General features: G+C 50.7%; 1 protein-coding gene across 1 annotated transcript in view; it reads right to left on the bottom strand.

Moving 5' to 3' along the window:
• The window catches only part of LOC104055615 (tyrosine-protein phosphatase non-receptor type 11), a 51,407-nt gene that overhangs the window by 5,645 nt on the left and 25,649 nt on the right, over positions 1-20,113 (bottom strand). The window contains exons 2-10 of the mRNA XM_054085866.1: positions 16,622-16,744; positions 7,260-7,454; positions 4,401-4,593; positions 4,180-4,299; positions 3,794-3,907; positions 3,269-3,365; positions 2,855-2,934; positions 1,664-1,819; positions 545-676 (exon numbers count right to left, since the gene is read on the bottom strand). Of these exons, the coding sequence (XP_053941841.1) occupies positions 545-676; positions 1,664-1,819; positions 2,855-2,934; positions 3,269-3,365; positions 3,794-3,907; positions 4,180-4,299; positions 4,401-4,593; positions 7,260-7,454; positions 16,622-16,744 (1,210 nt within the window). The remainder of the gene's footprint in view (positions 1-544; positions 677-1,663; positions 1,820-2,854; positions 2,935-3,268; positions 3,366-3,793; positions 3,908-4,179; positions 4,300-4,400; positions 4,594-7,259; positions 7,455-16,621; positions 16,745-20,113) is intronic.

Raw genomic sequence — 20,113 nt, 5'->3', positions numbered from 1 at the left:
GATAGAACAGAATCATAGAATGGTTTGGGTTGGAAGGGACCTTAAAGATCACCCTGTTCCATAGGCAGGGACACCTCCCACTGGATCAGGGGCTCCAAGCCCCATCCAACCTGGCCGTGCACCCCTCCAGGGATGGGGCAGCCACCACTGCTCTGGGCAGCCTGGGCCAGGGCCTCCCCACCCTCACTGGAAAATATTTCCTCCTAAAATCTCATCTCAATCTCCCTCCTCTCAGTTTAAAGCCATTCCCCTCATCCTGTCCCTGCCCTCCCTGATCAAGAGCCCCTCCCCAGCTTTCTTGCAGGCTCCTTCCAGTACTGGAAGGTCTCCCCAGAGCCTTCTCTTCTCCAGGCTTTGCTGCTTTTGATGCAGCAGAGTCAGAAAACCCTGCCTACCAGGAGGCTTCTCCATCTTTCTACCAAAGCTGGGGCCAAGTGGCCCAGAACTTAAGCAGTGGGACCACTAAGTAAAAAACCCAACAAGCAGAGAAGCCCCAGCTCCCTGCTGGGCGTTCAGGCACCTGCCCTTTTCCCAGCAGACTCACCCTGTCAGAGCGCAAGATCTCCAGCTCCCGCAGGTAGTAGCCCTGGGCCTCCCTCTCGCTCACGTTCCGCACACAGACGCACCCGTACTCCTTGGCGCAGCCCTGGTCGGGCCAGTAACGGAAGCATTTGTTCTGCAGCAACAACAGAGAGCAGCTCATTAGTCAAGCGTGGGGAGCCGGAGGGCGAAGCCCTGGACACCTTGCTCAGGGACGCTGCTGCAGTCAGAGGGTGCGTAGCCCCCGTGGAGGGGTTTAAGGCACGGTCACACAAACAGAGTGTTTCCTTCAAACTGGGTACGTAATTGAAAGGGCCATTCCTACATCAGAGAGGTGGTCCCGAGGGGAATCTCCCTCTCCAGCCAGCTCCAGCCTCAGCTAAGCATTGCTTTGCCAAAGGCATAGTCCTGACATAGAGCACTGGAGTTGTTGGTTTGGTCACTGCCCGACTCCTGAGCCCCTCGAGGGGCAATATACCCTGCCTAAACCCCTCCGGTCCTCCAGCCCATCCCCTCTTTGCTACAGTGACTTTGCCAACACAAAGGAAGGCTTGCAAGGCGAGCTATCTTTATCTCATCTCTGCACTAGGCTGCTGCAAGCGCAGCCTCCCCCTGATTCCTAAGCAAAACTGCGAGTGCCAGTCAGATTTAGCCCCCTCTCTGCTAGGAAAGCCTGTTCTGGTAAACGTCTCTGCATGGAAATTCACTGTATTCCTTGGCCTCTGCCACTCCCCTCTCAGAGAAACGCACACAGGTGACACGCAGACAGGTTGTATAATTGCTTTTGTCCCTCACACAGCTTGCAACACCCCCCTCCACACGCTCTCCAGCTTGCTGTAACAAGCACGATGCTTTCTCTCTCTCTCTCCTTCTCTGCCACCTGCAGTTCCCCAGAGCCTTGAAGCAAGTCATAGAAGGGACATCCCATTAATATTTATCGAGCTGGGAAGATTGGCTGTGCAGAGCAGAGTGGTATGTTTTTTTCATGAAGAAGAGCTAAAGCCACATTACAAGACAGAGGAGAAATGAAATGAAAGCTGGCCGGAGACAACTTAACCAAACACTATTTGTACCAGCAGCAGGTAACTGTCAGGCTTGGAGACGGCATCCCACAAGCACTCACCCTGCCCCGCTCCACCTCCTTGGTTGTCATGACAATGACATGACTGTTCTCTTGATACACCATGGCCCAGAAGTCATTCACAGTCGTCTGCAGGCAGCCCTGGGTGGCTATATAGATCTTGCAGTGCTCCGAGTTCCTTCCATCTTCAGGGATGCTCTGAGGAGCAAAGGAAAGGGGGGAATAAAAAAAGGTCAGTGGTGATGGAGGGGGGAAACAAGAACTGCTTTAGTGCACTTTTAGCAGCCAAGTCAGCACACCTCGCCATGCAGGATTTCTGAGCTTATTACTCTCTACAACCCCCTGAAAGGAAGCAGTAAGCGAGGTGGGTGCTGATCGCTTCTCCCAGGTAACAATAGGATGAGAGGACACTGCCCTTAAGTTGCACCAGGGGAGGTTTAGACTGGATATTAGGAAAAATTGCTGCAAGAGGGCTGAAACCCTGGCAGAGGCTGCCCAGGGCAGTGGGGGAGTCTCCATCCCTGGAGGGGTTCAAAAAATCTGTAGAGGTGGCACTTCAAGACATGGTTTAGTAGACACGGTGGTGTTGGTCTGTTGGACTGGATGAGCTTAGAGGTCTTTTCCAACCTTAATATCTCTGTGATTCTATTTTCCTCTATTCACCAGACCCGTGAGCCTGAACCACTCTCATCACCAGCTTCAACAGCTGCCACCAAAATGGCCTTCCTGCCTCCAGGGACCTTTATGCAGCTGTAACGCACAGGACTGTCCAACGGACTCTTGTGAGCCCCCAGCTGCAGAAGTTGGACCTGGCTGGAGTGAAGCCACCTTGAAGGCTTCCCAAAGGCTGGTCCTTAAGTGCCAGAGCAGCACTGCTGGAAACAGAGCTTCAAGCAGCTCTTAGCTTAAAGGTGACAACTATAATTTGACCTTAGAGATAATGTTCAATGACAGAGAGTCTGGAGTCTGGGTCAGTCCCCTAGGATGTCCTGAACTGGTAAGGAAAGGAGGGGATTGAGATAAACTCTTAGACGGGGGCCAATAGGACATGGTAGAACGATGAGATCTCTTGCGATATAGTAGAAAAAAAAGTGTTTGGCCTCTACCCAGCAAAAGACACCGGTCCTGACAAACCATTCCCTCAAGACTTAACCCATCACTGCACATACCCACCACAAATACCGCATGGGGCTGAAGGCAACACCCACGGGGTATCTTCCCTCTCCCAAGTACCTTGATATAGTTGGCATTGATGTAGTCTGACCCAGGCACGCTCTCATCTACATCTCGCAGTGCCACCCGAGTGGTGTCGACTGAAAGAGAAGAGTCCAGAATGAACACGGGAGTGAGTCTCGCACACAGGAGCACGGGTGGGCGTTGCTGCAGGGCAGTCGGCAGCTCTCAGCAAGGCCTCTATAAGATTTTTGAATCACACTTGAGCTCTGAAGCTGAGCAATTTACCCATTTCCTATGCAAAAGGGAAGGACTGGGTTAGAAAGGGGATGGAGGACACCATGAACTAACTGGACCGCTCCACTAGGCTGGTGTAACACCTCTTTCCACCTCATCTATATCAGAAAGCTCTGCAAGGTTAACAAGCAGAAATCATGGTTAAAAACCCCAAACCAGTATTTAAAGTCTCCTTACAGGGAAGAATGTTCTTGTAGCGATTCTTAGCCTTGTTCTCTGGTCGTTGTCCCTCCTTCCTGGGGTAGAGGAGCTTGCACTCTTGCTGCTGCAGCATCTGTGGAGCAAAGTATAGAAGAAAAAACTGTTCTGGGCAGGCAAGGGGAGTCAGAGGCAAAGGAAGGGCTCTTTCAACTTGCTGCTTGGCTTCCTAAAGCTGAGAAGAGGAGAGGGAGCGCTGGCAGGAAGGGAAAGGGAGCCAAGAAGCAGCTTGATGCGGGAGTTAATGGGGGGAGAAGGCACAAATCCCTGCAGGGAGCAGAAGGCATGCAGTTCTAGGATGAGGAAAGAGAAACTGCCTCAGACATGAGAAAAAGCAATGAAAAAAAGGACTAAAAAGTAACTCAGTCAAATACGGAAAACAGGGAAATGAGAAACAGTGTTGAGAAGAGGTCCTCAGTGCTGGAAAACCATGACACTCCCATGCAAATTCAATATTCTTCACCCACAGGCACAAGAGAGACAGAGCACAGGAGCATCCCGTACCTCAAACTCTTCCCAGAAGCCCTGCTTGGCCTTCTCGCTGTGATCTGCCATTTTGTTCAGCTCCTTCACTCTGTTCTCAATGTTAGCTGCATTGATGCGTGTGGCATTGAACGGCTGGAAGAGGAAGACAGAACAGAAATCACTTTTAATAACAGAGAGACAACTTTCCCTTTGAAAAAAACAGTTCCAAAATTCCTGGGGGTGTGGGCAGGAGTTTGGTCCATTCCTGAGGCCTTGAGCGCACGGCCAAGGACCGCTCTGGACAAGCATAATGAGTCGCCAGTGGGATGTTCTGGGGACAGGGAGTTCCCGAAGAGCACAGGCAGATCTGTGCATACCATCAGGAGTCTGGGCAACCAACAAATATGTGCTAGAGCAGCTATTACCTGCTTCAGATGAACCACAGCTCCAGACTTCTCCACCATGGGGTTTTTCTTATAGTGCTCCACCAGGTCTGTGAGCGTGTCGAACCTCTCTCCTCCTCCAACGTCATACTTTCCATCTGGCTGCAGGACAGAATGAGACACAACCGCAGTGAGACTCAAACCCAGCTGGGTCACCCACCCAGCTCTTGTCACAGGGCGAGCACGGACAGCACGTTTCTCACCTGGTAGTGGATCATCACATGGGTCACGTGGGGTTTGCGGTCTCCACTCTCCATCTTATCCTCATTCGTCAGCACCGACAGTACAAAGTCTCCTGGTTTGCTCTGGCTTTCCCGTACCAGAAAGCTCCCTGGTTTCCCCTTCTCTGTCAAAAGCTTCTCTGCCTCCTTGCCAGTGAGGTGACCATGGTACCACCTTGGGGAGCAGCAATGGAGAGCAAGGTCAGCTCAGACACGTAGAAAGCCTTGCTTTTAGACCCGAGCTACACTCAGTGCTGGGAACAGTGTTCACGGGAAGCCCATTTCCAGGCTCTCAACCCGATTCCTCTCCCCACTGGCACAACACCAGCTTGAGTTATTTTAGAAACAGTCCCCGGTGACTTTCCTCCAACACTTTGCAATGTCACATCAATACCTTACCCTGAGGCTGGAAGTGTCAGGGCTTTGCTCAATCCTCCAGCCAAATATGAAATGTCATCCGTATATTAAACTGCCACGTGACGTATGACAAGCACTGTCATCTAGGAATAGCTTCCGACAAAGCTATAAGGAGCAGGATCCTGGCAGTTCTTACTTGAAGGGGGTTGTGTTTTCCTTTATTTTTTTAATAAGGAAGAATTGGAGAACACTTGGAGCCAGCAGACAACAGCTGGACAGTGAGCATGGGCAACACCGACCAGGAACAAGATGCTTTGACACAGTTTGGGAAGGATTTTCAGAAGGGTCCTCCTAGCTGTCATCACTGCTGCTCCTCTCCCAGGTCACCAAGCTCAGCTCAGGCCGGCTAAGGGAGAACAGAAGCACCCTGCACGCTCACCCAGAGTGGCGTAACCTGGCTCCCCACTGTGCAAGGAGGCTTCTCCCCCTCCAGCCCTGCCCGCAGCTGTGTCTCCAGCCAGTGGCGATTAAAACACACAGAGGTTTGTGCTCAGCTCTTCCCTATCCTCACTTCATGGGCACAAGTTGCTCTGCCTCTCCGTCTGTGTCCATCTTACACACACATGCCCCTGTTTCTCCATCTAATCTCTCATAATCCTTTCTCTTGGTCTGCTGACATACTTAGACTCCGCTCCCAGGGAAATCCAGGCTATCTTTCAACTGGCTTGGTCAGAAATCCCTGCTTTGGGGTTAAGCACATAATAATCTGCCCATCCCGGGCACGTCCTCTGCGGCTCAAAGTGCAGCCCGACTGCTCTCTCTCGGTGCTCTGGCTGTGCTGGCCTTTGCTGCACAGCAGCTCCGCAGGGCAGCGGGTCTCACCTACCCCAGAGCAGCTACCCACGCTAGCACTCTGCTCCAGCCTTCTGTAGGCAGAACGGTCTGGAGCGAAGCAGAGTTTCTGTTTGCCTCGGAGCCTTCAAACCCCATCAACACTCAGCCGTGACTCTGGGCAGATGCCACAGATCCCACTTTGAAGACACTGCTGGCTCCTGGCCGGCCAACCAAGCTGCCAGGAATTCACAGAGGCTCAAAATAATGTTCCAGGGGCAATGCAATGGCATCACGTCACGTCTCAGCAACTTTGTCCCAGAGGACAACGTTTAGAGAACAGCAGGCAGTGATGCTGGGCCTTTCCAACCCCGACTCAGCACGCTGCAAAGACCTCTAAAGGGCAAGACTCCTTCCTGCAGGCTCGAGAAGGGGTTTGGATGGCAGGGTGGCACGAGCTGTACAGCCGCTGAGGGCAGAATGGCCCTCCTCTGGCCAAGCGCCTCGGCGCCTGCTTACAGTGCTGCTATTAAGAAGACTTGGACCCTTTTCCCTCTCTCCTCCCTGATGCCACCAGATGGGTGGTCTGGAGCAGGAACCTTTATGGAGCTTGCTTTCAAGCCAGACTTTCCTTGGCGGGAGAAGAGGGGGAAACCCAGCTGAAGGCATTTTCCACTTTCCAAGATCTTCTGCTGATGTGAGTGGCTGCCCAGCTGCTTTTTATGCTGTGATCTGCAAGGAGCAAAGAAATCCCCCCTGGCAACAAGGGCGCACATGAGCTGGAGGGACTTCCCAGAGCCTTGGCTCACACGACGGTGTGGAGGGGGGTGCCTCTGCTTCATTTCAGGAACCGAGACTTGTCACAGCTTTGCCTTACCCTGGCTGCTAAAGTTAGAGTCACTAGAGGCCCCGCTTTGGCATCGCCAGCCGCCTGACTAGGAGCTGCCCTTCCCAACGCACCGTGTCAGCCACCACATATGACCCTGGGGAAACCGAGGGGGAAGAAAAGGAAAAAACGGTTCACTGGAGTGTCACAGACAGAGGGGAGGAAAGAAGGTCACTAATTGGCTGGTGGAGACGTCCTGAAGCAGCCTGAGGCAAGCTGCTTCTCACAGCGAGTCAGTCATCCCCATCCCTGTGAGACAGCAGCGTGCTGCTTCTAGGATGAACGGTGGTTACAGGCTCAGATGGGGCGGGGGAAGATCTTTTTCAGGGCATTTCTACCCAGTGTTCTGCAGGCAGACACAAGTAATCTGCAAGCCTTTTGTTTCTTTTAAAACCAAAGCTGCGTGCCTCTGAGGATACACCTGCAGGACCCTTTGCAGACCTAGTGGGAGGTGTCCCTGCCCAAGGCAGGGGAGTTGGAACTGGATGAGCTTTAAGGTCCCTTCCAACTCAAATCCTTCTATGCTCCTGCTCCCAGGTGCCCAAAAGCTACACAAAGCTCTCAGCACAGGCTGACACTGAGCGAGCATCAGCTTCTGGGCCTCGCCAATGGTACTGAACCAGCTTCTGCGGGCAGAGCAGCTCTTAGGTCACAAAACCCAAAACACACCCAGAACCACTCCTTTCAGGCTCCTTTCCAAAGCCTGGCATCACCTTGGGAAGGCAGCATCACCGTCACCATTGAGGCTGTTAGAGAGCGTGATTTACCTTTCCGAGGTGGGGTCCTGGCAGTTGAGAGGGTACTTCAGCTCGATGACGTTGCTGTTCTTCTCCCGCAGCAGCCCCTGCTGCTCGGTGTAGTACTGCACCAGCTCTGCAAGGGTAGCAAACTTCTCACCTCCGTACAGATCATAGTAATCCCCAGTGTTCTGGATCTTAATGTGTGTCACCTCATCATTTCTCCTGATGAAGACAAACAAGACTGTATGCACGGGAGAAGAAACCACCACAAATCCCTGAACACACCCACCCCTTTAAGCTGCATCATGCACTCTCCGCTCACGCAGATGCTGCTCATGCTGGGCACGTTTCTGCAGTAGGGGTAGGGATGGATACTTCTTGGCCAGGATTGCTCAGCCAAGAACTGGCTTTGTACCTCAACAAGCTCCCACCCAGCTTCCCAGAAAACCTCACACAGAGGAGGTGAATAATTCCTCCTCTGCCATCATAGAATAGTTTGGGTTGGAAGGGACCTTAAAGACCATCCAGTTCCAATCGCTCTGCGATGGGCAGGGACACCTCCCACTCGAGCAGGGTGCTCAAAGCCCCATCCAACCTGGCCTGGAACATCTCCAGGGATGGGGCAGCCCCCACTGCTCTGGGCAACCTGGGCCACTCTTATGGGGAAGAAATTCCTCTTTATGTCTACTCTAAATCTGACCCCCTCCAGTTCATACCCATTGCCCCTCGTTCTCTCACTACAAGCCTTTGTAAAAGCCCCTGGATGGGTCTTTGAGCCCCCTGATCCAGTGGGAGGTGTCCCTGCCCATGGCAGGGGAGTGGAACTGGATGGGCTTTGAGATCCCTTCCAATCCAAACCATTCTGTGATCCCTTCCACTTCCTACACTACTTACCCTCTTGGCTGATTGAGCCTCTGACCTCACTCTGCTTTGCAGAGAAAAGTTTTCTAAGCACAGAGCCGCTCTCTGTCATCTAATTAGTTTAAAAGAACAGGAAAATAAATCACCCAAACCATTATATTGCCTAATATTCACAAACCCTATAAACTGTACCAGAAGGGTTAATGCTTTCCGCTCTCCAGCGGTGCCCTCCAGGCTCAAGGGAACAGGGCTGGGTGCCTTTCTCAGCCCAGTTCCAAGAGCTCCCTCATCCCCAAAGCCCAGCCTCCTTCCTCAGAAGGCCGCAGTAACCTCGGAGAAGCAGGTTAATTGCATTTTAGATGCACTTAGCAGCAACCCCCCTGAGCTGAGGAGACATGGCTGGGAGCCCGTAGCTTGATGGACGAGCTGGGTCACAGCAACTCGTAAATCTGGGCAAATTTCCCCATCTTGCCCGTGCTGAGCTGCTCCCAGCTTCTCTCCATTTGTTGCCAAAGCAACCGTGACAGCCAGACTCGAGGTGGTATAAGCAGCGTCGCGGGTCAGATAGAAAAGCCATTTCATGGAGTGGGGAATCTGGGAAGCTACAGTGGGCTGGGCATGAGGTTAAATGGAAGGAAGAGCTGGATCAACAGCAGGAGCTCTGGGGCTCTCAGCAGTGGCGCTGCCCTATTTCTATTATCTTTCTGCAGCAGGGTACAGCCCTGCAGCAAGGAAAGACCAGATGTCTGGATGGTATTGGATATCTAGCTCCAGCTCCACAAAATCCTCGCCTGTTTAGCCTTCTTGGGCTGTCTGTACTGTGTAACAGAGAGTCCGGACGCTATCTCTGTGTAACAGAGTCTGGACTGCTCGCTCCCTGACGTTCCCGGTATCAAGCTAAGTCTGCACAGGGTTCACCTTTGTGCAAACTCCTCTTGTGCTTAGAGCAGCACCAAGGTGGCCAAGCCCTCCCTAGCTTTTCCACCCTGCAATAAGCAAGACGGACACCTGGGTCCTCAGATAAGGTTAGAAGCAACCTCCTCCCTGGTACCTCCTCTTGAATACTGCATTAAACTACGCACCGTAAGGTCTAATGAGAGTCCACCTGGGAGGACTCTGCTGACTTTACAACAGCTCCCTCTCCCAAAAGGGCTGACTGCAGAGGACGTCAAATTCCATGAGCCCAGGGTTGTGCATCTGCAGAACTGTCGTATGGCTCGCCAAGGGCACACAGAGTGCTGCAAGAAGCACAGCACCTTCTCACAGTGACAGGATGATCACTACCACCCCCAGGATGCGCTCATGTTGCTGGGGCACAGTTACTTTTATCTAATGCCATGGATTTTGCTGTTTCCACATATCTTGGGGATTTTAAGAGCTATGGCTCTTCGCGTGTGAGGGACTTGTCATGTGCACAAGCGGAGTAAATGCCAACCGTCCAACGAGCTGTGCTAGAGTACAGGGCAGCGGCCACCTGGCAACAGGATGAGGCCAGGCTGGAACTTGGCACTAGGATCTCAGTGTGCTAAACCTTGGAGAGCCCACAGGAACATTAACAGCACCGTGCAAGCACCGCCACTTATGCCTTCCCTTCAGACCTGCCCTTATTAGAGGCAGGACATAATTAGATGGCAACACTCTCAGCCACGGTCACCAAATGTCACTTCGTTCTCCCTAAAACACTGCCCTGGTAGATGGCTGTGTTCCCATCTACTCCATCCTTGTTGCTAAAGAGGACTTTGTCAACGTAGAATCAGCGATTCCAGATTGTGTTCACACAGCCCTTCTTGGATGCTTTGTCTGGCATTGAGGTGATTTCCACTTAGTGCCAATTCAGTGGCAACGACCAACCGAGTGTGAACAGAAACAGCATCCACAGTATTGCCCTCAGCCCACATTAATAACAGAACAGAACCAGCAAAAGACTGACAAACAGGTCTGAGGTGTCAAAATCTGCATCTGGTCCTGGAGAGTCACGCTACACCTAGACAATCAAGGCCTTGGAGACAGAAGCCAACTGTCTGTAACATTGGAAGCCGATGAATGGCACTCTTGGATGTTTAGAGAGACACAGTTAACTCACCCTGGTATATCTGGCAAGTACAGTTCTGACCCGGCCTGGCACGCCAGCTCCAGCTGTCCTATCGGCAGAGACCTCAAAGTTTGCCAATATTTGCATCTCGGGTATGAGCAGAACCCACTCGATGGAAATGAAAACTGGCTGTGAAATTCAGATCCCAGCCAGAGCTCCAATGACAATGCCTCTTCTCCGAGAGGAGCTGGCACACGAAGAGCTTTGACCATTTACACCGGCAGCTGGACGTGTAGAGCCTTTGTGCAGCACAGACAGCAGCAGACGAAACTGTTTTCCCCACTTGGCCTGAGGCTCAAAAGCTCCCTTCTTCGCACAGCTCCATCCCCACAACCCAAGCGCATTAGAGACCTACAAAGGCTCAGTTCACAGACCCACAACCCCACCCCCAAGGCCTCCCAGCACTTCAGGGATGAAAAGCAGAGAGATAATCAGGGTCATTTATCCCATGAGCCCTCAAGACCATGCTGAACACAAAGGGCATTGATCGAGCTCCTCATTTCCTTCCCATTTTCTTCTCTCAGAGCTTGTGCCAAACTGGGCAGCAGAACCGGACTGCGCGGTAGCAGCATGCATTAAACTGTGCCCCCAACACGCTGGCTGGCGCAATAAAGCACAAAGGAGATGCCCGAAGTCCTCAGCTGCCCTGTGCTGCAGGGCGCGGTTACTTCTGACAGACACACAGCTCTTGTACAGGGGTGCAACACTGTTTAAGTGAAGATGTCAGCTTTTTCGGCAACTCCAGAGTCAGCAGTCAGGCAACGAGAGTTGCCTCTGTTCCAAGCTAAGCGTCTTTGCACTATCAGCACAACTCCTTAGCTAGACAGATATTCAGGAGTGTTTCTAGATCCAACAAACATATTCCAACTTGTGAATCTGAGAAGGTGCTGAACGTTCTTAAGCACTAGGATGAAAAGTTGGAAGACTCAATATCTAAAGCAAATGCAGTACCAGGTCCTTCTAGGAAAGGAGATGTGACATAGACTGTAAGAGAGGCAAGGAGGATTTTATAACAGCCACTCCCCGGAACCGCAACACTCAAATAAATACTAGTTAGGATAGAATCACAGAATGGTTTGAGTTGGAAGAGACCTCAAAGTCCATCCAGTTCCAACCCCTGTGATGGGCAGGGACACCTCCCACTGGCTCAGGGGCTCCAAACCCCATCCAACCTGGCCTGGAACCCCTCTAGGAATGGGGCAGCCACATTTGTAGGATGTTAAACTTACATCCTCAAAAAAACCCTTGACTGGCAGGCTCAGCTCCCACCATCCAGAACATCTTCCACAGCTCTCCTGCAAGCCCAGCACCAACTTACAGCCCCTCCGAGGCTCAGCTGTCCTCCAAACGGCCCCATTCAGCGCAGGTTTTGTGAGCCATTCTACAGAGAGCATGACACGCTGGAGTGATGACGTTACCTTAGTGCTCATGACCTGCAGGAGCCAGTCCCTGCAACGAGGAATATCACCCACATTCAGTGACCCACTGAGACAGCACTGTCTCATTGTCCGGGCTGAGGCAACACCGAAATATCTGCAGAGAGCAGCGCTGTAGCAACACCACAGCATGAAACAAGACAGCTCACGCACAGACGCAGCGGATGTTACTATAGCCTTACTCAAAACGACTCAGTCACCATCACACTTGAGCTGAAGTTGCCAGACCACTTTCCTCTCTGTTGATGCACTCCACGTATTTGCTGAAGTGCCCAGAGAATAAGATGAGCCAATAAATCCAAATCCAGTACCTGGAACTGATGTACCACCATCACATCAAAGCCCTCTCAGAAAAGCAGCCCTTCTGGCGCTGGACTATGGCAAGGCTGCCTGACCCTCTAGGTGCAAAAAGCTCTTCCACTTATCTGCAGAAACATCCCAAGAAGGAGCCCGTTTCAGAAGAGGGAGGGCTGGCAAAAGGAGCCGGGCTTGGCCCATCACAAGATGCCAGCTGTTTGGACTCAGAGCTGAGGATTTTTTGAAGAGTTTTTTTTTTTCTGTTATTTTAAGACCAGAACAAAAAACATTCGTTCATTAACCGTACCGTGTCCTCTCTGTGTGGCTTGCCTCTTTCTCTCGAGAGCTGAGAACACAAAGCCCTGGGAAGAATCATGGAATGGTTTGGGTTGGCATCTTAAAGCCCACTCAGCTCGAACCCCCTCCCCAGCTGTCCTGCAGCCCCTTTCAGCACTGGAAGCTGCTCTAAGGTCTTCATGAAGCCTTCTCTTCTCCAGGCTGAACAACCCCAGCTCTCTCAGCCTGTGCTCACACGGGATGCACTCCAGCCCTCCGATCATTTTCGTGGCCTCCTCTGGACTTGCTCTAACAGATCCACGTTCTTCCTGTGCTGAAGACACCACAGCTGAACACAGGACCCCAGGTGAGGTCTCATGAGAGCAGGGTAGAGGGGGAGAACCCCTTCCCTCACCCTGCTGGTCACACTTTTTCTTGTCGCTGTAACGCTAAAGGCTGAAAAAGTGCACAGATCTAAAGAAATGGAAAGCAGCCACCGAGTTGCATGAAAACCTTCTCATAACTTCTGCAGTATTATTTCCCAGCTTCTCTTCAGGGACACATATATGGACACGCACCAGCACGTGGTCACTTGATGTGTGGTCTGGTCAGCCAAAATTCCATTCCCTGCCTTCTTTTCAGCCCACATCCTCTCTGTAATTAAAAGGAGCTGCATTTCCCCTCATAGTCTTTCAAAAACCCTTGAAGAAGCAGAAGAGGAGTTGAAAGAAGGAGGAAGAGGTTTTGATCGTTTTCCTAAAGGTACTTTCTCCTACGGACACCTTTATTTTAGGTACTTTTTCAAAGATATCTTATTGTTTCCTTTGAAAACCTTTTATTTCTCAAAAAGGAAAAAATAATAGAGACACGTCCAGTTCAGAGATGAAAAAGAAAGCTCTATCAGGATACAAGTCCAGGTGAGAATAATAATACATTGGTCCATCTATGTATGCATAATTTAACATGGAGAGAGGAAAACAGGGGGAAAGGAGCCCCCCAAGTCATCAGCTTTCACAGCACTTAATGCTACATATTCCGTACTCTATTAGGTGTTGCAGCTCTAATGCTCAAGAACATTTATGCACACTTTGGGGTGGAAAAGAACATATTGCTCAGATGAAGTGTAAGCAAAACTGGTCTACCTAACCAGTGACCATGTCCAAGCAAGTTTTCCATACTCAAGCCTACAGGATAACTCTTGCCTCAAGTTACGGAATAGGAAGGAACAAGGACTTGCAGATAAAAGCAGTCAATGAACGAATTCGCTCCTTGTCTTCAATTCATGACGCTTCAAAGCCCAACACGTTGCCCCTAAGGTTGTGTGTCATGTTTAATGTGCTTTCCTGGAATCATGGTATGTGTCACAGCTTTGGTTTACTCAGAACTGTGAGAGTCGGTCAGACTTTCCACTGAGCCACCATCTGCCAGTGAGCTGTGGTCGTATTGTTTAATTCCATCATATTAAAGCATGCTGTATTGGTCTCTCTTAACTCGCACCTCATTACTGCAGGGCACCATTCGTGCATTAAAAGCATTAATTGGCTCGATCTTATAGCCAAAACCATAGTGTTATTAAACATTTACTGCAACACAAAAGTCTCCCTGAAGGAGGAAGTGGTCTAAATCCCCTCTTGATAATCTGATGCTCCCTCCCCGCTGCTTTCTGCCACAAAGAAAGCAGAAAGGAGTAAAGAAACAATAGCAATAATAACACCACTCTGGGACTCCGAAGCTGACCGTAGCTTTTCCATGAGCGGCCGAGCTTTTACACACAGCCTCAACACGTGCCACAGCTGGAAGAGGGGAGGCAGTGGACCAGGGCAGGTGGAAGATAACAAACCACAAGGGCAGCAACACACGTGCCCTTTGGCTGAGGGATGGAGCTACAGGGAAGCAAAACTATGCAAACTTGTGGACTGACTCCACAGCACGAGACACGAGTGGAGCAATGCAAACTGGCTCTCCTGGCAAAGCAATTTACCCTGCTGATTCAGCGTAATTATGCTGCTAGCTGGGTATCTTTCTGCATCAGGACACTGTTGCACAGCCCTAACCTGCGCCTGCTTGCACCCTGCCTGGCTAAGCAGGAGCTGTCAGTACAACCAGACAACACCCTGACTCACAAAATTACATGAAGAGCAACACTGAGCTCTCACACGAAGATAACCCCCTATTTTACACGTATTCCCTTGCTGTCATAGCTCGCTTAAGGCAGTTCTCCGCAACCGAGTTTATTTCCCATTCTAATTAGAAGCACTTCCTGCCTCTCATTAACTCACAGGCACTTCTGATCGCCAGATTACTGAGGAGCTGCTGAAGGCAGATCCACACTCCCCACCCAGCCAATGCACTGGAAAAGCTGGATTTTTCCCCCTTCCACTGTGTTGACCACAGCTCCTCACAGTACGGAGCAGCCAGAGCTGTTGGACAGGCAAAGGGTCGAAGCGCTGGGTTGTGTTCCTCAATAAAAGGGAAGCATTTACAAAAATAAGGCAGCTGCAAAGCCTCCCTCTTGCCAAGCTGCGAACTGACGGCTCGTGGCAGAGAGGAGGGCAGGCTCAAGCCCAGGGACAATTCAAGGGGGGAGAAAAATGATCAAAGGGCTGGAACACCTCCCCTGCGAAAAGAGACAGAGAGTTGGGGTTGTTCAGCTGGAGAAGAGCCTGTGGAGACCCACTCGCAGTCTTTCAATACTTAAAGGGGGTTTATAAGAAAGATGGAGTGAAACTTTTTGGCAGGGCCTGTAGCGATAGGACAAGGGGTAATGGTTTTCAACTAAAAGAGGAGATGTTTAGATGAGATATTAGGAAGAAAGAAACATTTTACGCTGAGGGCGGTGAGGCACTGGCACCGGCTGCCCAGTGAGGTGGTAGATGACCCATCCCTGTAAATATTCAAAGTCAGGTTGGATGGGGCTCTGAGCAACCTGATCGAGTTGAAGATGTCTCTGCTCGCTGCAGTGGGGTTGGACTGGATGACCTTCACGGACCCTTCCGACCCAAACCATTCTGTGATTCTATGAAATATGGCCAAGAAGGGTTTCATCTGAGCAGTTAAGGCAACAAAGAGAAGGTAAAGTCTCACCAGAGTCACAACACTGTTCTGAGCTGCCAGCAGCTCCCACAGCACCTGGCTGGGGGGGAGGAGGTGCACAGGCGGGGAACTGAGGCTCAAACTGCCCTGGTGATGCTCGCAGCCTCTTAGATGTCAGTGCCCTGCCAGGTGGAAATGCTGTGTCCACGTTGTCATGTGCACAAAGTTTCTCTAAACACAGTGTTGGTGGAAGGATTTATAAACTCACTGGAGTTGCCTAAACAAAATGAGGGCTGTTTAAACTACACAGGAGCCACCACAAAAAAAAAGAAGTCTATGTTAGAAGCACAGGGTGAAACCTTTGCTCGCTGGTGTTCATGGAAGGTTCATGCCTTGAACCCACAACTTGTTCCTTTTATCTTAGGGAGTGCAAGGACAAGGGAGTCATAGGACAAGGGAGAATGGCTTGAAGGTAAAAGAGAGTAGATTTAGATGAGATCTTAGGGAGAAATGTTTTCCTGTGAGGGTGGGGAGGCCCTGTCCCAGGTTGCCCAGAGCAGTGGTGGCTGCCCCATCCCTGGAGGGGTTCCAGGCCAGGCTGGATGGGGCTTGGAGCCCCTGAGCCATGGGGAGGTGTCCCTGCCCATGGCAGGGGGGTACTGGGTGGGCTTTCAGGTCCTTTTAAATCCAACTCATTCTGTGATTCTATGATCTCAGGGACCTTTTGGATTAATGTCACTCTTCCCTTTAGTTCACCTTCAGATACCCATTGCATCTGCTCCCCCGTGTCATAAGGGGCTGCATTCACAAAGACATCAGCGGAACTGCAGCTTTCCTTTCTGCAACGATCTTGGTCCCAGAGGACAAAGAGCACTTTAGAGGTGAAGCACATGAGTCTGGGAGCGCAGGCACTGTGAGGCTGGTCAGCAAGTTCACTCTCTTATGAAGGTGCTCCTGGGATCCCTCAAAGACACAGAAAACATCTGTCTCCCAAAGGCAGCTAAGTTAAGTTCTTTTGAAATTGGAGAGAGATGATTCACGCCTGCTGGGATTGAACACGGTCTCCTCAGAAATGTAAGTGGGTTCATTATATTCCCTCCTCTGGCAACAGTGGCTCTGGAAACACATGCCACAAGCACAGAATCAAACCTGGCAGGACAAAGGCGCGTGCAGCCCACAGGGATGAATAAACCAGGGGGAAGTAGTGTGTGGCTTTCAGCTCAGCCTCTGCAGTGCTGGGGAGAGTTCAGTGATGCTTTAACTGCAAGTGGTGCCATAGAGACGTCATCTCCGAGCAGCGTCTCTCCCCTTGTACATGAATTAATTGGAGCAGGGCGTGCTGGAGAGCTCGAGACAGCCCTTCCTCCAGCCCTCGTCTGCTGCTGTCTGCTTACCTGACAGAGAGAGTGAAATCTCCTGGGTTGCTCTTACTGGGTCGAGCCAGAAAGCTGCCATGGACACCTCTAGTCAGGAGCAGCTTCTCTGCCTCAATTCCGCTGATGTTGGGATGAAACCACCTGCAAAGTGAAAATGTGGCATGTGAAACGGGAATTAGCCTGCCCCTGCTCTGCCTGCCCTCGGGACAGACACCATCTCCTGCCTGTGAGGCAGGCACAGAGCCCTCATCCTACCTAGCAGCACACCCGTCTTCCTCCCACCACGCTGCTTTTTCACTCAGAAAAGCCCTCCATTCAGATATTACCACGGAGAACGTTCTTCTCAGACATAACCCCAACCACAGAACTGCTGCATCAAAAGCAAAGGTCACCGCACAGGACCATGGCACAGCCAGGGAAGCAGCAGCAAAGGAGATGCTGCTGGAAAGCAGCAGTGCTGTTGGTGTACCTGGGCAGCAGGACACAGCAAAGGCAAAGAGAGACAGCTCACCCGAAGGGGGAAAATGTTTCATCCTCCTGTGTGCTACTTTAATGCAATCTTCCTATTTTAAGTGTCATCAAACCACCCACTGACCTCATTTCTGATGTTATCAGTCTTGATCAAGTTTTCTTGACGGAATCGCAAGAATTAGCGTTTCCCCAAGCTTTAATGAGTGCTAAATATGCATACCAGACCAATGATTTCTCATGTGGTACCAGTTTCACGGCTCAGTTTTTCAGAAGAAGCCACTGAAAATCCACTTACTAAATGCCAGACTCTTTTGAGTAATGTCACAAGTGCCACAAAGAGCACTCAAAACTGAGAATCCCTCAGTTCTGAAAATATTGCTCAGGTTTAGATCATGCTCCATCAGACATTTCTTCTGCATGGGACCACTGTCATATTCTTCATGAGCAAAGAGGAGAAGGTGAGCCATAACAAGGCTTTTGGAGTGGTTTCTGAGCAGCACCAACTGCAAGAGAATAGGCTGCACACCTTCAAAGCAAAGGATGATGCTGTGAGAGGTCCTGCATCAGCGGGCAAGTCTGCATCAAACGACTCAAAACCACAACACCTAAGTTTTCCAAGCAAAGTGAAATGCAGGTTCTCAAGAGGAGCATAGCTGGAAATATTTAGTAAGCTTGTTTCTTGTACGCAGCTGTCTGCGGATCAGATTAGCTCACGTGCTGTCCCCCAAAAGGGTTGGCAAGTTTACCTCTCTCTATCGTTGCAGAGAAATGCTTAACCGAGTGCCCACCTTAGGAAATACACCCAAAGACTAAACCTACAAGCGTAAGCACACATTCATTAGACTATGTTTGTCTCGAAGATACTCATGGAAAAGGTCAAGAAATGTCACTGTCTCCTCCACAGTTTGGGATTTCCTCTCTCCCACCACAAGCCAAACAGTTTTGATTAAAGATCCTTGAATTGCAGAGGAGGAGAGGTCTGTTAGGGAAAGGCCATGGAAACAGATGGTAAACAGGAATCCCAGTGTTTCCAAGCCTTGTATTCCTGACATCACAAGAGTGACACTCCTTCATCAATCCATCGTCTGCAGGGCCAGCACTTAACAGTGCCATGAAACTGCTTCTGGCATAGGAATGAATGCATCTAATGGAGCTTAATGGAGCTCAAGGACAACACAAAGCTGCCAGAGGCCACACAGAACGTTTCCACTGAATGCCTAATGACAATAAAACCAGCCAGAACACAGCAGGAAAAAAGACTAAGGAAACATCTCTGGTAAAAGAATAGGATGAGAGCTCTTGTTGGTACGTAGCCATAGCCGTGAGCACAGCCTGGTTCCAAGAACACCCCGGTATGCATGACAGCAGCGTCCACCTGGGGTGCACACCACAGGAACCCTACATACTCACACCTCCCCTCACCCCCTTTTTTCTCAGGATCTCTCCCTATTGCTTTAAACAGTGGAATAAAAAACAACAGCAAAATCAGCCAAAACTGAACTTAAGACTCGTTGGCTTGTGAAGGTTGCCCACATCATACTCTCTCAGCGCACACCAAATCACAGAATCAGAGAATGTTAAGGTTGGAAAAGACCTCCAAGGTCATTCAGTCCAACCACCAGCCCAACGCCACCATGCCTACTAAAACATGTCCCAAAGTGCCACAACTACATGTTTTGTGAACCCCTCCAGGGATAGAGACTCCACTACTCCTCTGCCACTGCTTCACCACTCTTTCCGTAAAGAAATTTTTCCTAATAGCCAGTTTAAACCTCCCCTGGCAAAACCTGAGACCATTTCCTCCTGTCCTATGCCTCGTTATTTGGGAGGAGAGGCCAGCACCCTCCTTTCAGGTGGTTGTAGAGAGTGATAAGGTCATCCCTCAGCCTTCTCTTCTCCAGGCTAAACAATCTCAGTTCCCTCGCAAGACTTATGCTCCAGACCCACGAGCCTGCCTGCTCTGAAGCTCTCTCTGTCGCTTCACCTTGTGAGTGGAGGCACAACTGCCACAGCGACTGCAGAGCCGGAGGTGCTTCGATCAACACAGCTTGTTTTTCTCCTGACCTGATGTAAACGGTAATGCAGAAAGCATCGTTAGAACTGTTTTTCATTATGGTTCTCACTGGAGTAGATTTGTTGGTAAGCAAAGCCAACCCACAACAGAGCCGGCAAGCAGAAAGCACCAACCCACACATCTCTCACTAAATGGCAATACTAAAAACCTGCAAAGAGCCCTGGGCAGTCCCACAGGCTGCGAGCTCTAGCGCTGCAGCGGAGGAGCAAGTCCCACCAACCAGGCTTCAAGTCAGACCTCTTGGTCTCACACACAGTTTATAGGAAGACTGGCAATATTCTGAGAAGGAAAGCAAATGAAGAGGACCCCCCAAAAAAGCATTATTAATATCACGCCGTTGTTTCAGTGTCAGAAAAGCACAAACGTTGTTGAGCAGTAGGTCATTCAGGCAACCACTCAACTGCGGCAACTGCTTTTGGCAGAAGTGAGTCAGCCCTGAAGAATTGAGTGAAATAAGAGTGAGGATCTAACAACTTTCTCATCTCAGAGGGTTGGAGCACCTCCTGTACAAGGGCAGGCTGAGAGAATTGGGGTTGTTCAGCCTGGAGAAGGCTCCAGAGAGACCTTAAAGCAACCTTCCAGTACTAAATCTCCCCTCTTTCTGCTCAAAACCACTCCCCCCTGTCCTATCCTCGCACTCCCTGACCAAGAGCCTCTCCCCAGCTTTCCTGGAGCCCCTTTCAGTGCTGGAAGCTGCTCTAAGGTCTCCCCACAGCCTTCTCTTCTCCAGGCTGAACAACCCCAAATCTCTCAGCCTGTCCTTGTACAGGAGGTGCTCCAGCCCTCGGATCATCTTCATGGGCTCCTCTGGACTCACTCTAACAGATCCACGTCCTTCCTGTGCTGAGGTCTCCAGAACTGAATGCAGGACTCCAGGTGAGCTCTCACAACCTACAGTTGAACAATAAAGTTCCTAAGTGAAGTCCCAAAGGAGATGGCAGCAAGTTATTGCAGATCACTTCTCA

Source organism: Cuculus canorus, chromosome 21 (genome assembly GCF_017976375.1).
Source record: "Cuculus canorus isolate bCucCan1 chromosome 21, bCucCan1.pri, whole genome shotgun sequence".
Lineage (NCBI taxonomy): Eukaryota > Metazoa > Chordata > Aves > Cuculiformes > Cuculidae > Cuculus > Cuculus canorus.
This window is presented reverse-complemented; position numbering and strand designations above follow the sequence as displayed.